The sequence below is a fragment of the Lacerta agilis genome, chromosome 16, assembly GCF_009819535.1.
Source record: "Lacerta agilis isolate rLacAgi1 chromosome 16, rLacAgi1.pri, whole genome shotgun sequence".
Lineage (NCBI taxonomy): Eukaryota > Metazoa > Chordata > Lepidosauria > Squamata > Lacertidae > Lacerta > Lacerta agilis.
In genome coordinates this window covers 33,087,465-33,115,066 of record NC_046327.1, presented here as the reverse complement: position 1 = coordinate 33,115,066, position 27,602 = coordinate 33,087,465, and the positions used below count along the sequence as shown (strand labels likewise).

Here is a 27,602-nt window from a genome sequence, read left to right as displayed (position 1 = left end):
TTACCTAAATTCAAAAGCTCTCCAGAAATTCAGTGCATAAGCAATGTGAGGCCCTGTTACCTAGAGGGACATTCAGTTTTCTCAGTCAGCCACCTGGCAAGTAAATTCAGTACAAGATCAAAGTTTAAAAAAATGAATCTGTATATGCTAGCTACTGGTAGTGATTATTAAAATAGAATTAATGTGTGAGTTCTTGCAAGAGAGCCGGATGCATGTTGAATAGCTGGGTGTAGACAAGCTCAGATTCCTTTGTCACTGCTGCATTGTGGACCTTGTAGGGGTGTCTAAAATAATAATAATAACTCGTAGTTTCTTTCTAGATTTCTAGTGAATCCCTGGTAGAAAATGGAAGCCTCAGCTGCCCCAGACACTCCAGGGGAACAACTATTCACAGGTAACTGTGCAGTTACCATTTGGTAAGGCATCTTAGCTAGAGATGCTTGCCAGAGTTTCTAACTTTTCGACCATTTGCTCATTTGACTGATGTCAGGTCTGCGTTGGGTTGCTCACGAGTAAGCAGGCGTGAGTCCGAACTGTCTTTTAACAGTTTTATTGTGCAAACTATTTACAGTGCAGAGTGCTGAAAAACATGACCATTATCAGTCGCTAGCAGAATCCGGGAGTGGCCCCTTCCGGCTGGGACCCCAACATAAGAGTTTCGGTATCCGAAATCTCCGCCTCCCCTCCTTGCGTTTCACCCTTCTGCGCACTTGGGGCAACGGAAATGGCGTGTCCCCCTCTTCGCCCATTGAGTGAGGGGGGTGCAGGGTCTCTCCAACAACCCCAGAGCCTCTGCTCTCAAGCCTCTGAGCTGCATGCCCCTCCCCACTAGAGACATCTCTGCTTCCTGGAAGAGGAGGTGCTGCTGGTCAGGTGGCGCCAGGGCTCTCTGTAGCATCCCAGAGCCCTTCCACCACCCTGCTCTGAGCTGAGGCCCTGACAATTGATTTCTTACATTTCTATCCCACCCTTCCTCCAAGGGGCTTAAGGAAGCAGCGTACATTATTATATCCACAGAGACACATTTTTATCCTCACAACAACCCTGTGTGGTAGGTTAGGCTCAGAGAGAGAATGACAGTCTCAAGGTCTGCTGCATGGCAGGGATTTGAACCTGGGTTTCCCAGAATTGATGCTTTTGAATTATGGTGCTGGAGGAGACTCTTGAGAGTCCCATGGACTGCAAGAAGATCAAACCTATCCATCCTTAAAGAAATCAGCCCTGAGTGCTCACTAGAAGGACAGATCCTGAAGTTGAGGCTCCAGTACTTTGGCCACCTCATGAGAAGAGAAGACTCCCTAGAAAAGACCCTGATGTTGGGAAAGATGGAGGGCACAAGGAGAAGGGGACGACAGAGGATGAGATGGTTGGACAGTGTTCTCAAAGCTACTAACATGAGTTTGGCCAAACTGCGAGAGGCAGAGAAGGGGACGACAGGATGAGATGGTTGGACAGTGTTCTCAAAGCTACTAACATGAGTTTGGCCAAACTGCGAAAGGCAGTGAAGGATAGGCGTGCCTGGCGTGCTCTGGTCCATGGGGTCACGAAGAGTCGGACACGACTGAACGACTGAACAACAACAACTTCCCTGGCCGTAGTCGCAACCCCATGCTGGCTCTTGTGCTGGTTTGCTCCAAGGTTGTCAACACATCCTTCCCTGTTGACTAAGTGAGGCACCAAATGGCCTCTGCTATAGCTGGCGGGAGAGCTACTCTGCTTTTCTACTAGGACTGTTTCCTCCTGGACTGATTCCTTCTTGTGGAGCAGGGCTCCTGACTAGACCTCTGGGGTTTTATCTCTGCAGCCTTGTACCCTACAGTCAGTTCCCACAAAAAAGCTGCACTTGTTTTCTCTATATCAGGGGACCCCATACTAAGGCCCGGGGGCCGGATGCAGCCCAATCGCCTTCTAATTCCATCCCGCGGATGGTCTGGGAATCAGCGTGTTTTTACATGAGTAGAATGTGTCTTTTATTTAAAATGCATCTCTGGGTTTTTTGTGGGGCCTGCCTGGTTTTTTTTTTATATGAATAGAATGTGTGCTTTTTTTTAAAAAAAAAGAAACTTTATTGAAATTTTAAATTAAAATATACACATCCATAAAACAAGTTAAGAAAAACACACATACTAATCAAAACAAGCAAATCTTACTCCCATAACCCCTCCCCCCTGACTCCCCTCCAGCAACATTTCTTCTTCTGTCATAAATCCTTTTCTCAATATGCATTCTGTATTATCATTCTTTATAATACATTTTCTTATCCTCTTAATCTCTTTATTTTCCCTTTATTAATCTCCATATCTCTTAATCTAGACATGCAAGCACATTGTCCCTTGAGTAATGTTTGGCCATATATTCCTCATAACATATCCATTCATTTTTTAAATTTTGCTTTGATGCATTCCTTATTACCGCTGTTAATTTTGCCATTAATAGATACTCATTCAATTTACAGATCCATTCCTCTTTCGATGGTGCCTTTTCATCCTTCCACAGAATGTGTGCTTTTATTTAAAATGCATCTCTGGGTTATTTGTGGGGCATAGGAATTTGTTCATTCCCCCCCACCAAAATATAGTCCAGCCCCCCACAAGGTCTGAGGGACAGTGGACCGGCCCCCTGCTGAAAAAGTTTGCTGACCCCTGCTCTATATGGTTATGTACTCAAGTATACAACTGGTGCCACTGAAACGGCTGTCTTTAAGTGGCCGGTTCACATTCAAGCTTGTCATTATACCAGTATGTTACCGAGGGCACAAATATATGAGTAAAGAAGCTCTCTCCCTGTGTGTGTGTGCAGACCATTGTTCAAAACTCCCACTGTTCTAGATGCATTTTGCAACAGAAAATTTCATTAGCGCAAGCAGTTTCTGAACTCTGGGCGCAGTACTACGCCTAAGATTTCAGATTAAAACTACAGAATGGAAGGAAAGGAGGACGATTTTCTGCCTCCCCACTTCCAACTACTCTCTGAAGACCGGAGAAGAGACCCTCTTAAGAATAGTAGGGGGTGGGCAGGGGAAGGACTGGACCATGTGAAAAATGAACATAGTATTTTAGCTGCAGTTCATTCATTTTCAGCTTGGTATTCTTGTTATAAAAAAGTGCACCTAGACATTCCATTGTTGTGCCCATAACCTCGGCTTAAGGTGCCATTTAGCTCCTGGCTTCCATATCTCAGTTTCTAACACGGGTGCAGATGTATGCATGAAAGCGCCAGCTTAGCATTCAGTCCCACACTTAAGCCGCAAGAGACCTTCTTCTGTCCTTTGGATTCGCAGAGGTCCAGCACACTAGTGTGTAACCCACCTACAGCTCAGGCATCCTTTGGTCCTTCCTCAGCCATCCTTTGGTCTGCCTGTGTCTTCCCGCTGGATCTTCCTGTGTTCTGACTTTGTCCTCTTCCTCACAGACACACAGTTCTTCGCTTCCAGCTATGCTTCTGAGATGGGCCTCTTTTCAGGTGATGGGTGCAACCCAGCCTGTTATCCTGACTCTGGGGAGCTCCTGGGAGGCCTTGGTGGCCTGGGCGATGTCGTCTGTTGGAGTGACAATGTCGATCATTGTATCTCCTACCTTAACAAGGTGAGCAATGGCCTTGGGCAGGAAAGTCACTGTGTGCGAGTCAGGACTGAGCCTTTTACAGGGAAGGAATCTACATTTCCAGCTGTCTGCTGCTGTCCAGTTTGGTAACGTCAAGCTGCAGGTGTAGCAACTGAGAGGTTTTACCCGCTTCTGTGCAAATTGCAGGGTAGTTGGGGTTTTTTGTTTTTTGTTTGCATTTTATGTATTTTTATTTTGTACTTTTCAAGTTTATACATTTCATTAATTTTATACATTTCACTATTTTTACAATCATTTTGACATTTCAAAACTTGACTTCCTTCCCCCTCTTTCTGCGGTTCCTTAAATTTGTTTTTAATATCTTCTGCATATCGAAATTAACTTAATTTGCTCATTTATTCATCTTCTTTAAATATATACTCTTATGAAACTGCAAGTTATTACAACAATCCTGCCAATGTTTTTATCTGTTTATAATTAATGTAATAAACCAATACCATTTATTTATTTTTTATTTATTTTTTTATCTTGATTTCTTTTTCTTCCAGTAGTTTTGCCATTTCTGCATATTCCATAAGTTTTTGTATCCATTCTTCCTTTGCTGGGACTTCTTTCTGTTTTGGGGCAAGGAACATTCTTGCTGCTGTAGTAGCATACATGAACAAGTGTCTATACATTGTAGGTAGTTCTGTCCCTATAATTCCCAAAAGAAAAACTTCTGTTGTTGTTTTTTTACAAAGGTTATTTTGAACATCATTTTCAATTCACTGTACATCATTTCCCAGTAAGCTTTAACCTTACTACAAGACTACCACATATGATAAAAATAACTTACTTTCTTTTTAAATTTCCAGCACATACAGGTGAAACTCGAAAAATTAGAATATTGTGGAAAGGTTCATTTCTTTCAGTAATTCAACTTAAAAGGTGAAACTAATACATGAGATAGACTCATGACATGCAAAGCAAGATATGTCAAACCTTTATTTGTTATAATTGTGATGATTATGGCGTACAGATGATGAGAACCCCAAATTAACAATCTCAACTTTGGGGTTTTCATCAGCTATACGCCATAATCAGAGCCGTCTCATCCATAGAAGCCGGTGGCGCGGTGCGCCAGGGCGCTGGGCGCCCCAGGGGCGCCCCCGCGAGCCCGCCGGCATACCGGGCTCCTCCTCCCCAACCCGCCCCCGCCCCCACGGACAGGCGGGCACTCGCGCGCCGGCGGGCGGGCTGTAAGCCGCCCGCCCTCGCCTCCCAGAGCCCCAGCTGGAGCGCTGGAGCGGCGCGGGGCTTTGCGCGACCTTCCAGCACTCCAGCTGGGGCTCTGGGAGGCGAGGGCGGCCGGCTCGCGCTCCCGCGCGCAGCCGGCCGCCCGCCCAATGCAGCGCGAGCTGCCCAGCAGCGCCGCGCCGTCCAGCTGCGCGCGGAGCGCGAGCCGGCCGCCCTCGCCTCCCATCCCGGAAGCGCTGGAAGGGCGCGCAGAGCCCCGCGCCGCTCCAGCGCCACGCCCCTCACCCCCCGCTCGCCCACCCCCCTCCCAAGGGGCGGCAAGCGCGGGAGGGAGGCGGCGGAGAGGCGGCATGGCGGGGGCGCCGGAGGGATAGCCGCGCCAGGGCGGCAGATCCCCTTAAGACGGCTCTGGCCATAATCATCACAATTATAACAAGCAAAGGCTTGACATATCTCACTTTGCATGTCATGAATCTATCTCATATATTAAACTCCAGTAGCTAATGAAACCAGAGACCAAATTGCAAAGATGCGCTGGATTATGGAGAAAGCTAGAGAGTTCCAGAAAAACATCTACTTCTGCTTCATTGACTATGCAAAAGCATTTGACTGTGTCGACCACAGCAAACTATGGCAAGTTCTTAAAGAAATGGGAGTGCCGGATCACCTCATTTGTCTCCTGAGAAATCTATGTGGGACAAGAAGCTACAGTTAGAACTGGATATGGAATAACTGATTGGTTCAAAATTGGGAAAGGAGTACGACAAGGCTGTATATTGTCTCCCTGCTTATTTAACTTATATGCAGAATTCATCATGCGAAAGGCTGGACTGGATGAATCCCAACCCGGAATTAAGATTGCCGGAAAAAATATCAACAACCTCAGATATGCTGATGATACTACCTTGATGGCAGAAAGTGAGGAAGAATTAAAGAACCTTTTAATGAGGGTGAAAGAAGAGAGCGCAAAATATGGTCTGAATCTCAACATCAAAAAAACTAAGATCATGGCTACTGGTCCCATCACCTCCTGGCAAATAGAAGGGGAAGAAATAGAGGCAGTGAGAGATTTCACTTTCTTGGGTTCCATGATCACTGCAGATGGTGACAGCAGTCACGAAATTAGAAGACGCCTGCTTTTTGGGAGAAAAGCAATGACAAACCTAGACAGCATCTTGAAAGCAAAGACATCACCTTGCCGACAAAGGTCCGTATAGTTAAAGCTATGGTTTTCCCAGTAGTAATGTACGGAAGTGAGAGCTGGACCATAAAGAAGGCTGATCGCCGTAGAATTGATGCTTTTGAATTATGGTGCTGGAGGAGACTCTTGAGAGTCCCATGGACTGCAAGAAGATCAAACCTATCCATTCTCAAAGAAATCAGCCCTGAGTGCTCACTAGAAGGACAGATCCTGAAGTTGAGGCTCCAGTACTTTGGCCGCCTCATGAGAAGAGAAGACTCCCTGGAAAAGACCCTGATGCTGGGAAAGATGGAGGGCACAAGGAGAAGGGGACGACAGAGGATGAGATGGATGGACAGTGTTCTCGAAGCTACTAACATGAGTTTGGCCAAACTGCGAGAGGCAGTGAAGGATAGGCGTGCCTGGCGTGCTCTGGTCCATGGGGTCACGAAGAGTCGGACACGACTGAACGACTGAACAACAACAACAACAACAGCTAATGAAAACAATTGCTTACATAAATGGACTTTTCCACGATGTTCTAATTTTTCGAGTTTCACCTGTATATGATTGAGATTTATACATTTCAAGTTGCAGGGTAGTTTTGAGGATGCGTCAAAATTTCTATTGAAGCTGAGCTGTATGATGAATTTGGGGCTATCTCTCTCCTGCAAAGGGATCACAGAAGGGTAGACTTCTGGTGTGCTGGTAGGCACCTCTAGAAGGACTGGTTAAGAAGATGGTGAAAGCAAGTTAGCCAATGAGCAGGGAGAGAAAAACTTCAGTACCCAATGGTAAGGTAGACAGAACCTGGAGAAAAGCAACTGCAACTAAACAGTCACTGGACTCCTTTAGGGACTCTTCTCTCTTTAATTATCTTCTCTACCTAGGAACTGGTGGTGCTGGGGCTCCCTGCGCTATATAAGGATGATGGTTTTGGAGATGGTGCTGAGCACGGCTTTGACCTCCTGGCGTTAGTTAACAGTAGTTGCAGACTGCTGAATCTCTACCAAAGTGTCTCTGCCAAGCTGGGTGACTTGGAGGCAGAGGAAAGGCGACGGGCTGGAGAACTGGACTATCTGAGGTCGCGACATGGTAAACTCAAGGTCAGAGCTCCTGGGTTTTTACTCTGTTCATCCCATAAGTGCGCCTCTGCTTGTTCATGTACAATCTCTGCAGTGCTTACCTTACATTTGGGTGTCTTGGGGCGGAATCCAAACGGCACCACCCTCTGGCATGGGACACAATCCAGCAGAAACCTCTCCTACACAAGTCCTGCTGAAATTAACTGTAGAATTTCCTGGTGCTTCCCAGTCTGCTGCCTGTCTGATAGCACTCAAAATGAAACCCAGTGTTTTCCTGCACCTTATAACGGGGCTGCCTCTTGAATTTCTTCAGAAATATTCCTTTCTGTTAAGACAACCTGTGTTCCTCCTTCCACAGAACTGAGCAGTGGGGACAGCCAGCCTGGGGGAAAAAATATCTCTCCTATTTCTGCCCTTCGCTTAATCCTGCCAGTGACTGTTTCAGTCTTATGTCCCTTAGATCTCAGGATGGCTACCAAAAATAACATATCTATATAAATAAAAATGTAAATGTTCATTTGTTACTAATCTAAGATCTCAGAAAGTCCTTGACCGATCGCTTTGAAATTTTGACACAACGTTGGGTTCCATTCCTGCCGTGTTTTTATGTAAAAATATTACATAAATGTCACACCTGTGATAGGTAAAAACGGGGGGGGGGGAGAGAGACAGAGAGGAGCCAGGCGGGAATTCAATGGGAGAAGCTGTGCAGAAGCAGACAAAAACGGGAGGGGGGAGATGGAGAGGAGGCAGGCGGAAGTTCAACGGGAGAAGCTGTGGGGAGGGAGGTGACATCTCCACAGAATTACAAACGTGTGCTTTCTCTTTTCTATCTTCCTTTTCCATTGAACCAAATGAGCCACTGCAACGCGTGGCCGGGTACAGCTAGTACATTATAAAAGTGTGTGAGTCAGTTTGTCCCCATCACCAGAAGCTTCCGCTTTCTTTTGAGTGAAAGACTCTTCTTTCTAGCCTTCCTGATCCATTGCCTGATTTCCCTCCTGCTTGGAGTCCATCCCTACCATATTAGTTCTATGTACGGAGATTGCAGTGCAATTTGTCAGAGGGATCCTGAATTTACGTGGAGGGGAGTAGGTTATGTATTAGATGTGTATCTCTAAGAGTCCTGGGTTTGGAGCCCTGACAGGAATTCAATGTTCATAGAATCATAGAGTTGGAAGGACCCAGGGTCATCTAGTCCAACCCCCTGCAATGCAGAAATCTCAACTAAAGCATCCAAGACAGAAGGAGTGATCTCCCTTCTCCTCCCCTCCCCCAATGCTTTTCTGGGCGTTCTTCTGAGCCAATTTGGGATATGGGAGAGAAGCCCCATTGCATTAAGGGGAATCCCTGGCTCCTGCCAACTCATTTGTTTAGTTGAATCCAGCCACCTGTGTTGTACATATCTTGTATAAAATGGTTAATAATAATAATAATAATAATAATAATAATAATAATAATTTATCATTCATTTTTCAGTGCTGGCAATGCATGAAGGGGAAAGCTGGCTTATTTAGATAGGTGGTGGCATTGAATCCAAGTAAATTTATGCTGGAATAAAGTATAAAGGACATTGTTTGATTATGAAACTGAATATGAATAAAATTTATTACGGTCCCAGACCAGATTCACATACCATACTAAGCGAACATAAAACACAATAGAATTAAGTTTGAATTAACAATCGAATATGACAATAAACAATATGAATATGACAGCCGTTAGAAATGTGGTTTAGGTCTTAGTCTCTAAAATATTACCTAGAGTTTGCATCTGAGGCCTTAGTCTTTGTAATAGCACAGCTTGTTCCCTGAGTTTCATGGCAGCCGTGCAAAATTTGGCCGCCCTTAGAGTGATCTCTGGATCCTTATCCTCTGTCGTCGTTTGATTATGAAACTTCATTTATACCAACTGATTCGCAGTGTGGGATAATATTGTCCTACCTTTCAGATTTGCTGTAAGAATTACTGAGATGGCACTTCGGAATGTTCAGAGTGTTACCTAATATACTTAGTGCCTTTTAACTTCTGGGTTTTCTGTGCATAGCTGTCAACTTTTCCCTTTTTTAAGGGAAATTCCCTTATTCCGAATAGGATTCCTCACAAGAAAAGGGAAAAGTTGACAGCTATGTTTCTGCGGACTAATCATGAGCTCATAGGAGATTTTGTGAACACAGCAAAAAATAAATAAATCACAGTTGATAAGGGGAAAAAAACTTCCACTGAATAATGAATAGTTCAAAATATTTTTTCTGTATAATGGCAACTAACAAATGGGTGAGGCAGAAGAAGCTGTATCAAAGTGTCCCCGTTCAAGGACAGTTTCTGTACAGTATGAAACTCTTAAATAGTTTACTGGAACAGCAACTATCCCGATTGGGCAGTGCAATAACATGCTGTCTCTGTTATAAATTAAACTCTGTTTACTCTAAGCAGCAGCAAAAAGATCATTGCTAAATACAGGGTTAACTGTTGTAAGATCATCTATTTTCCTTGATCCTTAGGGGTTCTCAAGGGGAGGTGCCAGGACGAGGAGAGGCCTAGCATGCTCCAGTGATATAGTGGACTTACTTGTGAGCACGCTGCTGGTGGAAGAGGCCACAGCCAGTTGCTCAAGTTCTGTTTACTTGTATTTGCTTGTGTATTAAAGGAGCCCAGGACGTAGATAAGCTTGTGAGTAGCTCCACCAGCCCCAAATGCCATATTTGGACACCTACCTGCAATAAGACTGTTATAAGAAAAAACTGCTCCTTTTCTCTTATGGCAGGCATGTCCAAAGTCCGTTTTGGGGGTCTAATCCACCCCCCTGGCTGGTTTTCTCCAGCCCCTATGGCAGTTTATTTATTGGGGACAAATCCTTTAAAAAGCTCAGCAAGTTAAATCCTTAAAAAAAGCTGAACAACTTTGGGGTAAAATCGTAAAAAAGCTCAATAACTTTGGTCGGCCCTCACACATGTTCACTTCATCAAATCTGGCCCTCTTTGAAAAAAGTTTGGGCACCTCTGCCTTATGGGGTATCCAAGAGCCCATATAGAGTCCTTAAGTGGGTCCCCTATCAGTAGGAGAAAATAACAGAGGCCAACCAGAGTATATTGAGAAGCAAAGCGGCTAGTAAGCCTGATCTTTATTAAACTGTTGCAACAGGGCTCCCACTCACCCCACGCAGGGAGGGAGGAGAACCCTGAACAACGGTGAGCAAGCCCTTATATAGACTTTTGAAATTGCCCACCCTTTAGCCCAAGACCACCCCTCAAAACATCATACTTACATCACAGAAGGAGCTGGTCTACAGCAGAAATCCTGCCTGCCAGGATACATGATAATGGTCACTGATTGCATTACCTGGGCAGCCTGGCCATTCTTTTGCGATGGTTAATACTTTAGTTCCTGAATCCAGGTTACAGGCTCACCTTATTCATACACAAATACACCCTTAAGGCAGGTAAGCAAAAGACAATGGGGAGGCTTTCCCGTTTCCTTCCACCTTGCAGAGAAATATTTGACGTCAGTTTGGGAGAGTCAAAATGACTTCAGGATTGCTCTCCTGTACTATTTCAGACACGTGTTTTTTATATTTAGGTATGTGTTTGCCTTGCACATTTATGAACATTTTAATTTATATTTGAGACCTTAGAATTCTTATAGCAAGAGGAAGGGCCTGGCTTGCCCTGTCAGGTAGCAGGCTCAGTAAGGAACCAATATTCAGCCTAAAGCAGCTGTGAGCCTCTAAAATCTGTTAACTTACCTGGCTGTAATTAAGGCTTGTTCCTGTCTTAACTGCTCACGCCACACACCTGGGCTCTGAAGCAACACTTAGCCCAGGCATCCCCAAACTCGGCCCTCCAGTTGTTTTGGGACTACAATTCCCATCATCCCTGACCACTAGTCCTGTTAGCTAGGGATGATGGGAGTTGTAGTCCCAAAACACCTGGAGGTCCAAGTTTGGGGATGCCTGACTTAGCCAAAGCATGAGTTGGTCTTCAGCAGTGTGGGAGCAGGAGGAAGAGGAGAGCAGTTGCAACCTTCTCTCTAGGAATCTGCTCATTTGCACCAAGCCATGGTTTGGCTTAGCATTATGTGTGAACCGGACCTATATAGATCTTTTCTTGCTTCCCTCCAGGCTTATTAACCCATGCGTCATCCACCTGCCCCATTCGGCAATATAATTAGTGGGGTGCTTTATCTTCTGGGGGTGGGAGGTGCGGGGAGAGAGATGTGGTCTTTCTTAACCTAATTCTTTACACCTCCTGCTTATACCCACCCTGCCCAAAAAAACTTCAGGACCAGGTGGAGGCTTGCGAACAGGAAATTGCAGCTGTGCAGAGCAAGGAGCAGCAACTTCAAAGCAAGAACAAGCAACTGAATAGTATGCTGAAAGGAGAAAAGGATGAAGTAAGTGGAATGAGGGGGTAAACGACTGAACCTTGGCTTTCTGATGCTGGAGATGGAAAATCCACTTGGCAACACTTCTCATTAATTGACAGCAGGAAAAGAGACTTATGGTGGAAACAGAGGTATAGGTAAAGGGACCCCTGACCGTTAGGTCCAGTCGCGGGCGACTCTGGGGTTGTGGTGCTCATCTCGCTTTATTGGCCGAGGGAGCCGGCGTACAGCTTCCGGGCCTTGTGGCCAGCATGACTAAGCTGCTTCTGGCAAACCAGAGCAGTGCATGGAAATGCCGTTTACCTTCCCACTGGTGTGGTACCTATTTATCTACTTGCACTTTGAACTGCTAGGTTGGCAGGAGCTGGGACCAAAGAACGGGAGCTCACCCCATCACGGGGATTCAAACCGGCGACCTTCTGATCAGCAAGCCCTAGGATCTGTGGTTTAACCCACAGCGCCACCCGCGTCCCTTGGGAACAGAGGAGACCAGCTTAAAAGAGCATCACAATAATGCAATTTGGACATAATAAACCCCAGTGGAGGTTCCTCTGTTGGTCAAAATTGGATATAGCCTTTCCAAGGTTCTCCAAAGCCATAAACGGCTCAGGACCGCAATACGTCAAGGAACACCTCTTTCCATATGAACCTAGCCGGACCCTGAGATCATCTTATGATGCCTCCTCCTCGAGAGGTCTGGAGGGTGGCAACATGAGAAAGGGGCCTTCTCTGCAGTGGCTCTCTGTCTGTGGTATGCTCTCCCCAGGGAAGTTCGCCTGGCGCCTTCATTATACACCTTTAGGCGCCAGGCAAAACGTTCCTTTTTAACCAGGCCTTTGATTGATCTGATTTACATCCTATGCCCTTTTAAAATGTGGGTTTTTTTGGGGGGGCTATTGGGTTGTTTTTATTTTCCTCACATACAGTGGTACCTCGGGTTACATATGCTTCAGGTTACCTACTCCGCTAACCCAGAAATAATGCTTCAGGTTAAGAACTTTGCTTCAGGATAAGAACAGAAATCATGCTCTGGCGGCGCAGTGGCAGCAGGAGGTCCCATTAGCTAAAGTGGTGCTTCAGGTTAAGAACAGTTTCAGGTTAAGAACGGACCTCCGGAACGAATTAAGTATGTAACCAGAGGTACCACTGTATTTTGTGGTTTTATATCTTGATTTTATTCTGTGAACTGCCCTGATACCCCTGGGTATAGGGTGGTATATAAATTCAAATAATAATAATAATAATAATAATAATAATAAATAGTAATAATAGTCCAGTCTTTCTCCTGTCACCAACAGTCTTCAGTCATACATTCCCAATGACTGAGAGAATTCCTAGATGGTTCTGTCCATCTCCTCTGCTTTGCCAATCAAAATAATTGGTACCATTAGGTCACATCCATTAATTTCTACAGGAGGGGTTCAACATAGGGCTAAGCAGATCACACAGTCAGTGCACACATTTCTGCTTGCCTGGTGGAACACTTCGCCCTCTCCTCCTGCTACACATGGTTTCAGGGGCTCTCCGAACCCTACAACCCAATTTTGGTGGGGAGAGGGAAGCCCTGGTTGGGTCTACTTAGTTGAATACTCTAGTCTGAGTAAAACTTAGTTGAATACCACTCTTAAGATTTTTTTCAACCCCATTTATATTTCATTGCCACCTCTTCTTTCCACCCAATGGGTTTGTGGCTGATGATGTTAAAGCACACATTTTTAAAACAGTGCCAGCGTTACCCCGCTAAGCAAGCAGCTGCTGTGGCCAATTCAGCAACTCCTGCACATGTATGCATGCGAGAGCGAATAGAATAAAAGGCAATACATGTTGACCAGGTGTGGTATATTGGAGGGGAAAGACTGGATAGACTTTGGGATTGCTTCCTGGGTACACTTCTTGAGAACACAGACCTTTTAATGTGGTCAGATGAAGGGAGTTGTGGTGGGTCTCTAGCTGATAGCAGTTCACATTTGTCTGAAAAGATCTCCAAGCTTCTGAATGCACTGGCCAACCAGAAGAACCAGCACAGCCATGAAATGAAAAGAAAGGAGCAAGAGCTACTTCGACTCAAGGAGAAGATGAGCCAGCTGGTGACTGACAAGAAAGACAAGAGAGGAAGTAAGTGGGCAAGGGAGCAAGGCGGAGGAGTGTGGAAGTTCGAGGCAGGAGAACTTCATTTGGGTGTGTTGAAAAATTCCTTTTGCAACTCGAATAATGGAGAAGTTAGCGTATGGAATCATAGAATTGTAGAGCTGGAAAGGACCCCGAGGGTCGGCTAGGCCCACCCCCTGCAATGCAGGACTCCGTATACCGCTTGCTCCAGCACAATTTAGATTCAGCTCCAAGAATCTGGCTGCGGGGTCTGGGGAAGGGAAGTTCTGTCCTGGGGGTGGGGGCAAGGAAAGAGACCTGGTGTTTATATCGATCTCCTACTCAGGCTAGTCTTGCTGTCTCTAGCAATTGAAGTCCTCAACACCCTGCCCCGGGCTGATGGGAAGAGAGCAACGTGGAAAACCGGGAAAACTCTTGGCAGGTGAGTCACAGGCACCTGTCTGTCAAGGAAGGTGGTACTGGACCCAGGGGGTTTAAGAAGCATTTGAAAGAACTAGCTGCACACAGAAATGGATTGGCTAATCTAGCGCACTGATCTCCCACTGGTGTGTCAGGACTTATTAGTGGGTCACAGCCTTATGCAAGGTGGGTAGTAATAATAATACCATGGTACTTTGATTTTCAAACGTCTCCATTGACAAACATTTCATTTTTTGAATGCCATAAACCTGGAAGTAAATGCTTCGGTTTTTGAACATGCCTCGGAAGTTGAACATGCCACGTGGCTTCCGCTGAGTGCAAGATTCTGAGGCCTAGCTGTCGGCTATTGAGTTTTCGGTTTTTGAACGCTTCGGAATTCGAACGGTCTTCTGGAATGGATTACGTTTGAAAACCGAGGTACCACTGAAATAATATTAATATTTATATGCTACCCATCTTCCTGGGTTGCCCCAGCCACTCTGGGCGGCACCCAACAAAATATTAACAACACAATAAAGCATTGGCCATTAAAAGCTTCCCTGAACAGGGCTGCCTTCAGATGTCTTCTAAAAGTCAAATAGTTTTTTTTTATCTCCTTGACATCTGACGGGAGGGCGTTCCATAGGGTGGGCGCCACTACCGAGAAGGCCCTGTGCCTGGTTCCCTGTAACTTCACTTCTCACAGTGAGGGAGCCACCAGAAGGCCCTCAGAGGTGGACCTCAGTGGCTGGGCTGAACGACATTTCAACAGAAGCACTACCACCGTGCAAACATAAGGTAGAATATTAAGAAATGGGTCCCCAAATGCATGTTTGGGTTAATAGTGGGCAATGGGTCTGAGAAGGTTGAAGGTAGCTGATTTACCTGATCGGATCAAAGGAACATAGTTATTTATTTAGTTATCTACCAAGTCAGCCTTTGGTCCATCTAGCTCAGTTCTGTCTGCATTGACTGCTGGTGACTCTATAGGGTTTCAGGCAGGAGATTTTCCCTATCTCATCACTACCTACAGCTTTTGGGTATTGAACCCCAGGCCTTTCTACATCAGGAATGGGGAACCTGTGGCCCTCTAGCTGTTGCTGGACTTCAATGCCCATCAACCTCAGCTACCGGGGCTCATGGTCAATAATGATGGGAGCTTTATTTCAGCAACATTTGGAGGTCATGTAGGCTAAATATGCCTGCTCCACATCACATTTTTGTGGGGGGTCATGGAGGAAGAGGCTTTCCTTCCTCACCCTCCCTCCCCGCCTGCTTGCTTGCCTGCATGGAATTCCTGGCTGCAAGGTGAATTCTTAAATCCAAGGATGGGCTAACAAGAGGTGGTGGATAGCTGTTGAAGATCACGGGGGGGGGGGGGGTTGGTGGTAGTCCTGGGCATGGTTTAGGCTTTGGAAGGCAGTATCCATCTTCCTGTATTTCTTCATTCCCCTTTCTGGCAGGAAGGAGGAAGAGCTCTACCGCACCCAGCTAGCCAAGCAGGAACGGCGGGAGCAGGCCCTGGCTTTGGAGAATGCCCAGCTGAAGCAGCTGCTGGCCCAAGTGGGCCAAGATGTGGAACAGCTGTTGGGGACTGACACCACCCGGGTAAGAGTTTTGTGGGGCTGCTGGCTGGCAGCAGCTGCCGCCGCCACTTAATGATAATAATAATAATAATAATAATAATAATAATAATAATAATAATAAGTTTATTATTTGTACTGGGTTGCCCCAGCCACTCTGGGTGGCTTCCAACATAATACAAAATTGTAATAGAACATTAAACATTAGAGACTTCCCTATACAGGGCTGCCTTCAGATGTCTTTTGAAGGTTGTATATCTACTTATCTCCTTGACATTTGATGGGAGGGTGATCCACAGTCCTCTGACGGCTAGTCCCCCGACTTCTCTGGTGCTCAGCTGCTGCTTTCTCTTCTCCAGGGTGCAGAGCTAAGCTGCCCATACAAGGCCTTCCAGGAGCAGTGGGGCAGGCTGAAGAGCAGCCTCAAGACCCTTGGGGGTCAAGGTATGGTTTTGGAAGCTGCAAGTTCTTTCCATTGATTTTTGGCTCCCATATCACGTTATTCTTACCCTGGAAATTCCCTGGGGAAAGAGGCACCGGTGATGGTCGCGAACGGGGCCGGGTTGCTAATTAACATGGGGCACAAGCTCCCAGTCCGTTCTCCTTAGCAGCCCCCATTGAAACTAGCAATGCAAGAGCACCCCTTTGGTTTGTGAATAGGAACAGGTACACTCTACCACAAGCGGAGCAAAAACTGCATCAGGCAGCAAAATGATGGCTCCAAGGTAATGAAATGGGAGACAGATCTGGTCCACAGGCAGGGCCGGATTTAGATTTGATGAGGCCCTAAGCTACTGAAGGTAATGGAGCCCTTTATATGACCAGCTGTCCTTTGTCAACAACAAATTGTTGCTGGTTTTTTTGTGTTGAATATATGCTATATGCTCATTTATGGTCCTAATAGGTATCTATTATTATTATTATTTTAATCAAAAAATTATTGGTTTTTACAGTTTTAAGCACATTACATAATTGTTAAATTTATTCATCCTTCCCCCCCCCCTCACTGGGGGGAGCAAATTTCCACTCCCCTCTCATACAGGTGAAAACATTAAACGTTTTCAAAATTTAACATATTTAACGTACCAAAAAAAGTCATTGCTTAAGTCTGGCCTATTTCCCTAGGCCAAACATTCATCTTTTCCTTAATTTCATTGTCGATTGACTTCCCCGAATCCCCCCTATTGAATTCATTGTCTATCCTCTTTGCAGTTTTCCAATTTCATAATCAAATCTATTTTACACACCTATTAAAATTTTACCTTTATCTTATTACACAAAATCAATTAACATCATACTTAAATCCTTATATATTTTTTTTTACCAAACCTCGCCTCCTAGGCACTTCTGAACCTTTCCTAAACCCTGCCAATTTTCCTAATTAAACTAAATTTACTCACTTAAATTTAATCTTTTTTTCTACACCCTTCCTACCCTCCGGTCTCGAAATTTTAAGCTAATAATTCTTCACATATTCCCCTTTAAGCCAGTATCCAGATCCCATCATCTTAACCAATGTAGACAAAAAATGTAACAGAAAACATATCCTTTTTAACCCACTCCCACCCTCACAAATTCCCGAACCCAAAAGCCACAGCCCACTCCAACCCTCCCAAAATCTTTGGCCCTTAATTCAGTCGTATCAATCTACTGTTCTCTTTTCATCTTTTCCAAAGTGTTGATCCATAAGTCCTTCTGATATTTATATACAGGCCAGGCTTGTTGCATCCCTCTTCTGTAGGTATCTAAAGTCATTTGCACATAACAAAATATGTATTTTATCAAAGTAATTGTTGAATTTATCTTATATTTTGGAAATGTTTTTTCCATTAATTTTTTTTTGGGGGGGCCCCCAAGAGAGCGGGGCCCTCAGCTATAGCTTGTTTAGCTTATACGTAAATCCGGCACTGGTCGCGAACATAGATCGGATGCATAGCTGTCAACTTTTTCCTTTTTTTAAGGGAAATTCCCTTATTCCAAATAGAATTCCTCGCAAGAAAAGGGAAAAGTTGACAGCTATGATCGGATGAGTTTCCAAAAAGGATTGCACACATTCCTGGAAGATAGCAACTATAATGGTCAACAGTGTGATGCAGCAGCTAAAAAAGCCAACGCAATTCTGGGCTGCATCAATAGGAGTATAGCATCGAGATCAAGGGAAGTAATAGTACCATTGTATTCCGCTCTGGTCAGACCTCACCTGGAATACTGTGTCCAGTTCTGGGCACCACAGTTCAAGAAGGATACTGACAAGCTGGAACGTGTCCAGAGGAGGGCAACCAAAATGGTCCAAGGCTTGGAAATGATGCCTTATGAGGAACGGCTTAGGGAGCTGGGTATGTTTAGCCTGGAGAAGAGAAGGTTAAGGGGTGATATGATAGCCATGTTCAAATATATCAAAGGATGTCATATAGAGGAGGGAGAAAGGTTGTTTTCTGCTGCTCCAGAGAAGTGGACACGGGGCAATGGATTCAAACTACAAGAAAGAAGATTCCACCTAAACATTAGGAAGAACTTCCTGACAGTAAGAGCTGTCCGACAGTGGAATTTGCTGCCAAGGAGTGTGGTGGAGTCTCCTTCTTTGGAGGTCTTTAAGCGGAGGCTTGACAGCCATCTGTCAGGAATGCTTTGATGGTGTTTCCTGCTTGGCAGGGGGTTGGACTGGATGGCCCTTGGGGTCTCTTCCAACTCTATGATTCTATGGTTCCTCTGTGTACAGCAACTTCTCTGTATGTCAAATGCTGGGAATACAACAGGGCAGGGTCTTTTTGCTTCCATGATGGTTGTGGGGAGAGAAGCTGCCTGAAATCCAGACGACAACATTTTATTGCATGTCTCACCTGGTTCTTATGTTCGCTGGATGTTGGTTCTTAACGTTGTTCAGTTCAGGGGTGACGTGTGCAAGACCTTAGGAGCAGTCAAACACAGCATGGAACTTTGCATGCAAAGCAGAACGAAAGCTTGGCTACTTGGCAAGACCCCTTTTGCCTGAACTGAAAAGCCAGAAGTCGTCATCAGCTCAAAAAGAACCAACGAAGGTGGTCTGGCTGACACTTTTTTGTAGTGTTTTGTTCAGCTTTGATTCTGGCTGGAGCTAATTCAAAAGCAACAAGAGCCATAATCCTGCTATAATGCCTTTTGCTCAAGAAAGTTGACTGGCAACAAAGGCACTTGCTTATATCAAAACTTGGTGCATTGTTCCCCCTAGAATGCAGCCTTCCTTAGCAGGGATGTTTATATAAAGCAAAGGCATGGTATGTTAGGAACGCAACAGGTGAACCTATCAGATTGCCTTAAGACACTTACACCACCTGGAAGGGTGTGTTTGTATGTACACTGTTATCTTTAAAAATATTGCATACAATAACAAACTGATCCCGTTTTCAGCTTTAAAAATACACAAGGTACTTTAAAAACTTTACAACAACCCTGTGAGGTAGATCACTGTTTATTCCCGTCTTGCAGTGGAGTCTAGGTTTTCTTCTTTAAATATTTTTATTTTATAAAATACAAGACAAAACAAATACAAAATACAAATACAAAAACTAACACAACATAAATGAATCTTATATATACCTAACATTTTTTCTAAAACATCTTGGGGCGATTTCCCCTGACCTCCCCTTTCTGGGTTTCATTTCCACTCTTCTTTTAACAGATTCATATATTAACCAAATATTCATATCATATTTATTTGTTATCCATTATAAATTCCCTAAATCATTTATTTAAATCATATAATATGCCCCATTTTTATACCAGAAACCTCTAATTACTTCCCTGGGATTTCACAAATTTAAACATTACAATATTTTTTCAAGTAAATTTTGATTTTTTTTCAATCTTCCTGCACCGTTCCTTCCTTCTGGTCACGCAGTCTCGCTGTCAGCTTGGCAAGTTCCATAAAGTCTATCATTTGGAGTCTAGCTTTTCAACTCCCTTCACCAAACCATACTGATCCTGAAATGCAGCTTGAAGCTTGAAATTATTTTTTACATTTTTGGACCAACCAGGCAAGCCGATGCGTTGGAAGTCCTGAGTTCGAATGTTCCAAAATCTGTGTCTCTCTTGCAGCTTCCTTCTCTGAGCCTCCTAGTGCTGAAATGTTGGGCTCCATAAAGTCACATTCCTGCTTTATCTTTCCCTCCACAGCTATCTATGCTGCTGGTTCCTGCATATCTGAGGGAGGTGGGCAAGACCCTGTAATCAGTGTGACGGATCATGAGAAGGAAATCATGAAGCTAAAGGGAGAAATTGAGGAGAGCAGAGTGCTGATTGCCTTGCAGCAACAATGTTTCCAGGTAAAGGAAATATTTGGTCAATTTTGGCTCTTTTCCAGGCTGTCCTGCCTGCCCTCTGCAGGTGGAACATCAGACTCTAGGCAGCCATAGGAAGGGCTATTTGTACTCAGCACTTTGCCCTGCCTGGCATTAAAACAAGCCCACTCCACCTGAAACTTTATCCAGTAACTCTAGGCGTTTCTCACGCAGTTTTAAAGCTCTTCCAAAAAAACCCCATAAGGTCTAGAAACTTGAAAACTGAGGCTCTCCAGTAATAACTGGGTTCCTTGTGCATTTGAGCAGAATACACACATAAACGTCCCAGTATTTGTTATTGCTGCAAAGCACGATGCTCTTGTGAACTACAAGTGTGCACTGTGCAAAAATATGCTGAGAAGGACAAGGAGCGGTGCCCAGTGGATTGATCGATGATGATGTGCCACTCACTACAGTTTAAAGCTGTGCCAGAGCCTTCAACTCGCTAATGACACGTTCCCGAGAGCACCCTCTTCCTGGTCCTTTGGGTGCTTTGGGACATGCAGGTGGGTCTCAGTAGGGAGACAGTTCATGCTGGAGAAGGCAGTCCTTCAGTTATCCTGGCCCCAAGCCATAAAGTCAATCCCAGCACTTTGAACTGTGCCTGGAAACATTGGAAACCTGTAGCAGTTGAAACACACAGTGCTAAGCCCTAAAACTCAGCCATCACCCTTGGCTCACTAAATTGTATCATGCATGCAGCCCAGTCACTCTCACTTCCCTCTTTCTTTGGTGCAAGCTGGAAAACACACCAGAAAGAAGACCTAGGACTGTAGTTTGTTTTGCCCTAGCAATGTTTAATTGCTAGCCAGCCTTAAGCCATGGTTTGTTGCATTGAAACAAACCACAATCCTGAGTTCAGACATAACACCAAGCCATCCCCTTTGTGGTTTGTTTAGACAGTTGTGCGAAGTGGGAGGGCTTAAGCTGCATGCACCAGCACATAGCCTGTGCACAGTATGGTTTTATAAACCAGGATTTGTAGCTTAGTACTGTGTTCATATGTTGCAAGCGTAGGTATTTGAAGAAGCCACGCTTTCTATATGCAGATCTTGCCAACAGACTGGCTGCGATATTCGGAATGAGTTGAAATTTCCAAGCACGTTCTTCAAAGGCGGCCCCTGTTGCAGGAATCCAGATGGGATGCAATTTAAGCGCATGTCACCCTAGCCAAATGTGCAGCCTCAAGGAATGGGCATAGTTGGTGCTGATACACAAGCATCTAAGGCGATAGCAAAGTCCAGAAGAACCTCCAAATGGGAACATCTGTTTTCAAGCGGAAAGCTACCCCATCGAAAATCAGCTGCACACTTCTGAGTCAGCTCTGCTAACCAGGAACACCCCTGTCCTGTCTGGATTAAGCTTCACATTGCCCACAAGAAGTCTACTGTTGCCTCTAGGGCTTTTCCATGAAGTGGAAAGAAAAAATAGAGCGTGGTGTCAACAGCATGCTGAGCTCCAAACTCCTGGGTGCTTCCTTGCAGTTGCATACAGAGATGTTACACAGCTTGTGGACAGCAGCCAATACTCATGGCCAGCACAACCTTCTGAAATTGACACTCTCAATAGTCAGGGTTTGAGTGTGCATGTGGCTGGCACCACACCTGCAGTTATCTTGCCCAGATGCTCTGGCTGCACAAACTAAGATAGATCTAGGCAAGCAGGTGCCAAATGTCCACTGCAGGGGGGAGAATTTGCATTCAGAGCATTGGAAAGTTTGCTTGGGCTGAAGTGGGGGAACCTCCTTTTGGAGGAGGAAGTTGGAGGTACTCTAAGGCAGTGTTCCCCAACCTTGGGCCTCCAGCTGTTTTTGGACTACAGCTCCCATAATCCCTAGCTAGCAAGGCCAGTGGTCAGGGACAGAGCCGTCTCATCCATAGAGGCCGGTGGCGCGGCGCGCCAGGGCGCAGGGCACCCCAGGGGCGCCCCCGCGAGCCCACCGGCATACCGGGCTCCCCCTCCCCAACCCGCCCCGCCCCCACGGGCAGGCGGGCACTCGCGTGCCGGCGGGCGGGCGGGCTGTAAGCCGCCCGCCCTCGCCTCCCGGAGCCCCAGCTGGAGCGGCGCGGGGCTTTGCGCGACCTTCCAGCCCTCCAGCTGGGGCTCTGGGAGGCGAGGGCGCCGGCTTGCAGCCCGCCCCCCCCCGTCGGCTTGCAGCCTGCCCTCCCGCCGGTGCGCGAGCGCCCGCCCACCCGCCCGCCCCTCATCCTCCGCCCGCCCCTCATCCTCCGCCCAGCGGAGCGCGGGCGCCCGCTCCAACGCCACGCCTCTCATCCCCGCTCGCCCACCCCCCCTCCCGAGGGGCGGCCAGCGCGGGAGGGAGGCGGGCGGAGAGGCGGCAGGTTGGGGGCGCCGAGGGATCGCTGCGCCAGGGCAGCCGATCCCTCTAAGACGGGCCTGGTCAGGGATGATGGGAGTTGTAGGCCAAAAACGGCTGGAGGCCCAAGGTTGGGGAACACTGCTTTAAGGTAACTGGAATTCATCCTAAAGTATTGAATTCAGCAGGACAGGCGACTGAGTACACATGGAATTGCAGCAAGTGTGACAGAAGAGCAGGGTTCTTTCTGTGAGTTGGTGCACAAATAACTGGCCAGTGGAGGAAGGTCTATGACTTGTACTTACAGGCTGCTGTCTGCAGACTTTATATGGCTGAACCCCACACGCCATCAGCAGCAGGTGCTTGTGAAGTTTCGTCCCTTCTATGCTGGCCTTTTAGTTCCCTCTACTGGCTGAATCTTGTAGCACCACAAACTGGTTGGTAGTCTTGCCTTCTTGCAAGGAACCATGAGAACCGTAGTTCTGACCGTAGAATTCCCAGCACCAGCACCAGCACCAAACTGTGGTTTCCAGGACTCAGTTACTAGGAAACACATGGCTGTTAAAACTGGGCCAGAACCAATGCAAGTTTGTAATGGAGACATGCCCTGTTCCTACTCCCCTTGGCGGAAAGCTCTGTAATCGGAAAGGGTGGCTCGTTTATTTGTTTACAAACTTTACTGAATTATTTTTTTAAAAAAACCAATTACCAAACATGTTGTCTTCCAAGACAAATATATGTACAGGTGTTAAGTCTTGCATTCAGTCGTCCACATGGAAGGGAGATTACTGTACTCTTGTTAAAAAATGATATAAATCGAGAGTCAAACCCATCTTTCTTTGGCATTCCTCTTGCCACCCTCTAATAAGTGAGTTAAGCGTTCCATAAATGCTATATTTTGCACATATTTGGCCCAAATTTCTGTGATGGGAGGGGGTGGTTTTCCCTCCCCAATTGTAAGCAACTATTTGTCCCGCTGCTCATAAGAAAGAAGGCCAACGCTTTGTGCTTGACATTTTGGATTGGTAGATTGGCAGCAGGGCTAACATGGGGTTGGGTACAAGATGTTGCCCCGTAATGGTGGATGACAGTGAAAAAATCCGTTGTTTCTTCATTTCATTTCCCACCCAAAGTGACATGTCTCCTCCTTTCAGGAGCAATTGACCGCTGCCTCCAGTTCAGAGCTCCCAGCTCACCTGAAGGGATCTTACTTTTTGGAGGAACAGCAGTTGCTGCAAGAAGAACAGAATAGGTTTGAGGAGCAGAAGCAAGCATTTGAAGTAGAGCGGAAAAACTTCACGGAAGCGGCCATTCGGCTGGGGTGGGAGGTAGGCAGTTACTTTCCAGAAGACCTGAAGCCAAATTGCCACCTTTTTAACAAGCAGCAGCAATGCCTCCTTGAGAATGATGAAACAGGGTAGGGCAGATGTGGGCCTTCCATATGTTGTTGGGCTCTGAATCCCATCAGTCAGTGGTCTGGAATGATAGGAGTTGTAGTTCAGCAACATCTGGAGAGCCCAAAGGTTCCTTATCCCTGATAGATTCACCTTCTTAAACCCCCACCCTCAAGTTTATCTATAATGTCTCTTTATTTCCCCAGGAACAAACACAAAGTCAAATTGCCTTCTCATAGTCTGGGCTGGCACCCTTCTCTTGAACATCTATTTATTTGTATGGAGGGTGTGTGTGTGTGTGTGTGAATGAATATGACAGAGAGGGTTATTGTGAGCTCCTAGAATCTTAAGCAGTATAGCTCAACCACAAGTTGATCATCTCACTGAGCTTTGGGCCATGGAAGGAGAAGTTCTGAGTGCTCTCAGAATGGCTGAGAGATTGGTAAAGGTAAAGGTAAAGGGACCCCTGACCAGTAGGTCCAGTCGTGGACGACTCTGGGGTTGCGGCGCTCATCTCGCGTTACTGGCCAAGGGAGCCGGGATCCAGCTACCGGGTCATGTGGCCAGCATGACTAAGCCGCTTCTGGCGAACCAGAGCAGCACACAGAAACGCCGTTTACCTTCCCGCAGGAGCGGTACTTATTTATCTACTTGCACTTTGATGTGCTTTTGAACTGCTAGGTTGGCAGGAGCTGGGACTGAGCAACAGGAGCTCACCCTGTCACGGGGATCTGAACTGCCAACCTTCCGATCGGCAAGCCCTAGGCTCTGTGGTTTAACCCACAGCGCCACCCGCGTCCCTGAGAGATTGGTAGAATTCTGCAAATATATAATTAACCTGTCTTCTTTTTTTCCTCTTGGCAGAGGAAGCAGTTTGAGCAACGCAAGGCCCTATTCCTGCAGCAAGGATTCTTGCGCTCGTGGCCAGCGTTCGATGTGAGAGATCTTACCCGAAGGCTTTCTGCTCCAGTGGCTGCCAGAAGGGTGCAAGGTAATAGTCTCCACCTCTAGTATAGCTTCAAAACACATGGCAGGTGTGTTCTACTGTGGTTACGCCTATGTTTTCTGTAACAGATATGTAAAGGCAGAAATACATAGAAATCCTGTGTGTCTCTGTCTTCGGAGGTCTCCAACAGTATTATTGTCTTGTGTGTTTGCTTGTTTATTCAATGTGTGTCCCCATTTTTCACCCCACAGTGCTAATCGTGCTGGTGGTCTTGCATTTTGCAGAGTTACGCTACAGAGTGTTGCAGGCATAGGCTCATAGGTCTTGATGTCTAAAAGCCACAGAAATACAGCTGAAACTCGAAAAATTAGAATATTGTGGAAAAGTCCATTTATGTAAGCAATTGTTTTCATTAGCTACTGGAGTTTAATATATGAGATAGACTCATGACATGCAAAGCGAGATATGTCAAGCCTTTGCTTGTTATAATTGCGATGATTATGGCGTCCAGCTGATGAAAACCCCAAAGTTGAGATTGTTAATTTGGGGTTCTCATCAGCTGTACACCATAATCATCACAATTATAACAAATAAAGGCTTGACATATCTCGCTTTGCATGTCATGAGTCTATCTCATATATTAGTTTCACCTTTTAAGTTGAATTACTGAAAGAAATGAACCTTTCCACAATATTCTAATTTTTCGAGTTACACCTGTAGGAAAGTGCTCCACGGGACCGCAAAGTTGGGTTTGGTTCCATCTGGTCTCCTGCTGCTGGAAAAAGATTGCAGGACCTGATGCTGTTGCTATTGCTGATGTATTAAATTTGATGGACCTTTGGTCTGATCCCTCTTGACGTTCTTAACTGCTCATGTGGCTTTCTGCTTTGTAACCCTTTTCCTTTCCTTGTCCACAGACGAGCATTTGTTCAAACAAAGGACCTGGAACAAACCCATCTGTACCCCTTATCCAAAGGTCATGATCACTCCTTGCTGCAGCCCAGTGCAGGTCTTAAGAAGAAAACACCTTGCCTCAAACCCAACCAGTCCCACCATGTGCAGGCAACAGCTGCACCTCCCAGATGACTGGTAAGGCCATCGTTGCTCCTGGTCTAATCAGGCAGCAGGGTGGGGGCTGATGGAGATCCTGTCCAGACTTGGGGATAACCTTCCAGACACACTGAATTTCCCCACATTGTCCTGGTCCTGCATTGCCTTATGCAACAACTGAGCCTTTCTGTATTGCTAAAAGAACCCTCCTGTGAGTTGTTGACCCATGAGAGCCAGTGTGGTGTAGTGGTTAAGAGTGGTAGACTCGTAATCTGGTGAACCGGGTTCGCGTCTCCGCTCCTCCACATGCAGCTGCTGGGTGACCTTAGGCTAGTCAAACTTCTCTGAAGTCTCTCAGCCCCACTCACCTCACAGAGTGTTTGTTGTGGGGGAGGAAGGGAAAGGAGATTGTTAGCCGCTTTGAGACTCCTTTGGGTAGTGATAAAGCGGGATATCAAATTCAAACTCTTCTTCTCTTCAATAGCTGATAGGATTGGACATAGTAACTGCGACTGGTGTCTATTTATGAATGAATGAATATGACAGAGAGGACGATTGCCTTTGTTTCTATAGTTTGTCTACAGGATTGGAATGCATGAGTGCCATTATCAAAATGTCAATGTTAGATTTTTTTTGGTGGCAAATTAAATAAAAATCAGCTAAAAAAAACAAACAAATAAATAATGCCCTCTTGACCATTAATAGGAAGGGATTTTTTTTGGATTTGAACAGCCTACACACAAGGAAGAATGGGCGTACCATAGCCACATGTGTATTTATTCATTTATTATTTGGTTCTCTTCTTTCTAGGCCAGCTTCTCCTCCACAGCTCTGGCAAAGTAAGGGGAGCTGCCAAGACACAGCTTGCCAAACTGAGATGTCTGTGAAAGATGAGCTTCAGGGTGACCTTTTAGAACGCTTCCTGGACAGCTTCCTCTAGGGATGCTCTGAACCTTGCTACCTGAGTGGGTGTTTTTAAAGTTCCATTTCAATATATTTTGCTGTCTTAGTTATGAGAAGCTGAAATGTTAATGTATGACTCCTTAACCTCAGTAGAACTTACAAGAGATGGCTTTCCCTCATTTGGAATTCTATTTATTGCTTCTGCTTAGGAAAAGCTGATAATGGGAATAAAAGTTGCAATAGAACTGTTTTGTGTGCAAGTATAGAAGTGATATAATCACTGGACATTTGAATTTTATATATTAATGTATCTGCTCTTAGGGGTGTAATGTTAATGAGTCCATTTCCCCCCATCTGTATCCAAGAACGTTCCAGTGGGAAAGGTTTTTAAGAATTTACACATTAAGCACCCTGTTATACCTCATCTGTTTTAAAGTTTTCTCTTGTTTTTGTGGCCATAGAATTGGGGGTTTCGTCAAGGGTTCCTATCTTCTTATAATAAAAATATGTTTTTTAACAATGTGTGGTATCTGGCTTAATTTTGGGGACGGTTTTTGGAAAGGTATGCTTCCTTGAATTTCAGAGGCCTCAGTGCAGCTAATACTCTGACTGACTTGGCTCAGGTACCATGAAAGAGTTCAACTCATGGTCCCAGTGTTTGGTCTGAATGCAGCTTTAACCAACTTGCTGAAGCTGAGCGGGTCTGGTCAGGGCCACCTGAGAGTTGGCAACACGTTGGCAACTTGGGTTCCATAATGGAGGAGAGGTGGGGTTTAGGTGCCGGGGGGGTATATTTAGACATAGGCCACAGCTATCTCTGCCATAGTGCAATTTGTGGGTGGGGCCTGAAATCTAGTGCAATTTGTGGGTGGGGCCTAAAATCCAAGTGCCTTAGTACAGCATACATAAAGGGAGTGTTTGCAGTGACCCGAGTGTTGGAATTCAAGGTGCACATGATGCTCTTGCAATTATTTCAACCCCTCAAGACCTACCTTTCCTATTCGGCCTTTGGCTCTATTCCCTAGCCCTGCTGCCACTAAACCTGTGTCCAAGCAAAGTATGAATAATAGCTGGAGGAGTGGGAAACCCATATTTACCCTTCTGTTGTTTTCCTCTTCAAATTTTAAGATTGTAAGCTC

The 27,602-nt window shown here is 45.7% G+C and overlaps 1 protein-coding gene across 1 annotated transcript; it reads left to right on the top strand.

Annotated features, from left to right (window-relative positions):
* Positions 1-318: 318 nt before the first annotated feature.
* Positions 319-26,740, top strand: LOC117061226 (afadin- and alpha-actinin-binding protein A-like). The gene is made up of 13 exons (XM_033173925.1): positions 319-394; positions 3,412-3,584; positions 6,870-7,085; positions 11,345-11,455; positions 13,426-13,561; positions 13,901-13,976; positions 15,418-15,562; positions 15,897-15,981; positions 19,690-19,838; positions 23,325-23,498; positions 24,429-24,555; positions 25,428-25,599; positions 26,371-26,740. The coding sequence occupies exons 1-13, from the start codon at positions 346-348 to the stop codon at positions 26,498-26,500; spliced, it is 1,743 nt and encodes a 580-aa protein (XP_033029816.1). The 5' UTR covers positions 319-345; the 3' UTR covers positions 26,501-26,740.
* The last annotated feature ends 862 nt before the right edge of the window (positions 26,741-27,602 follow it).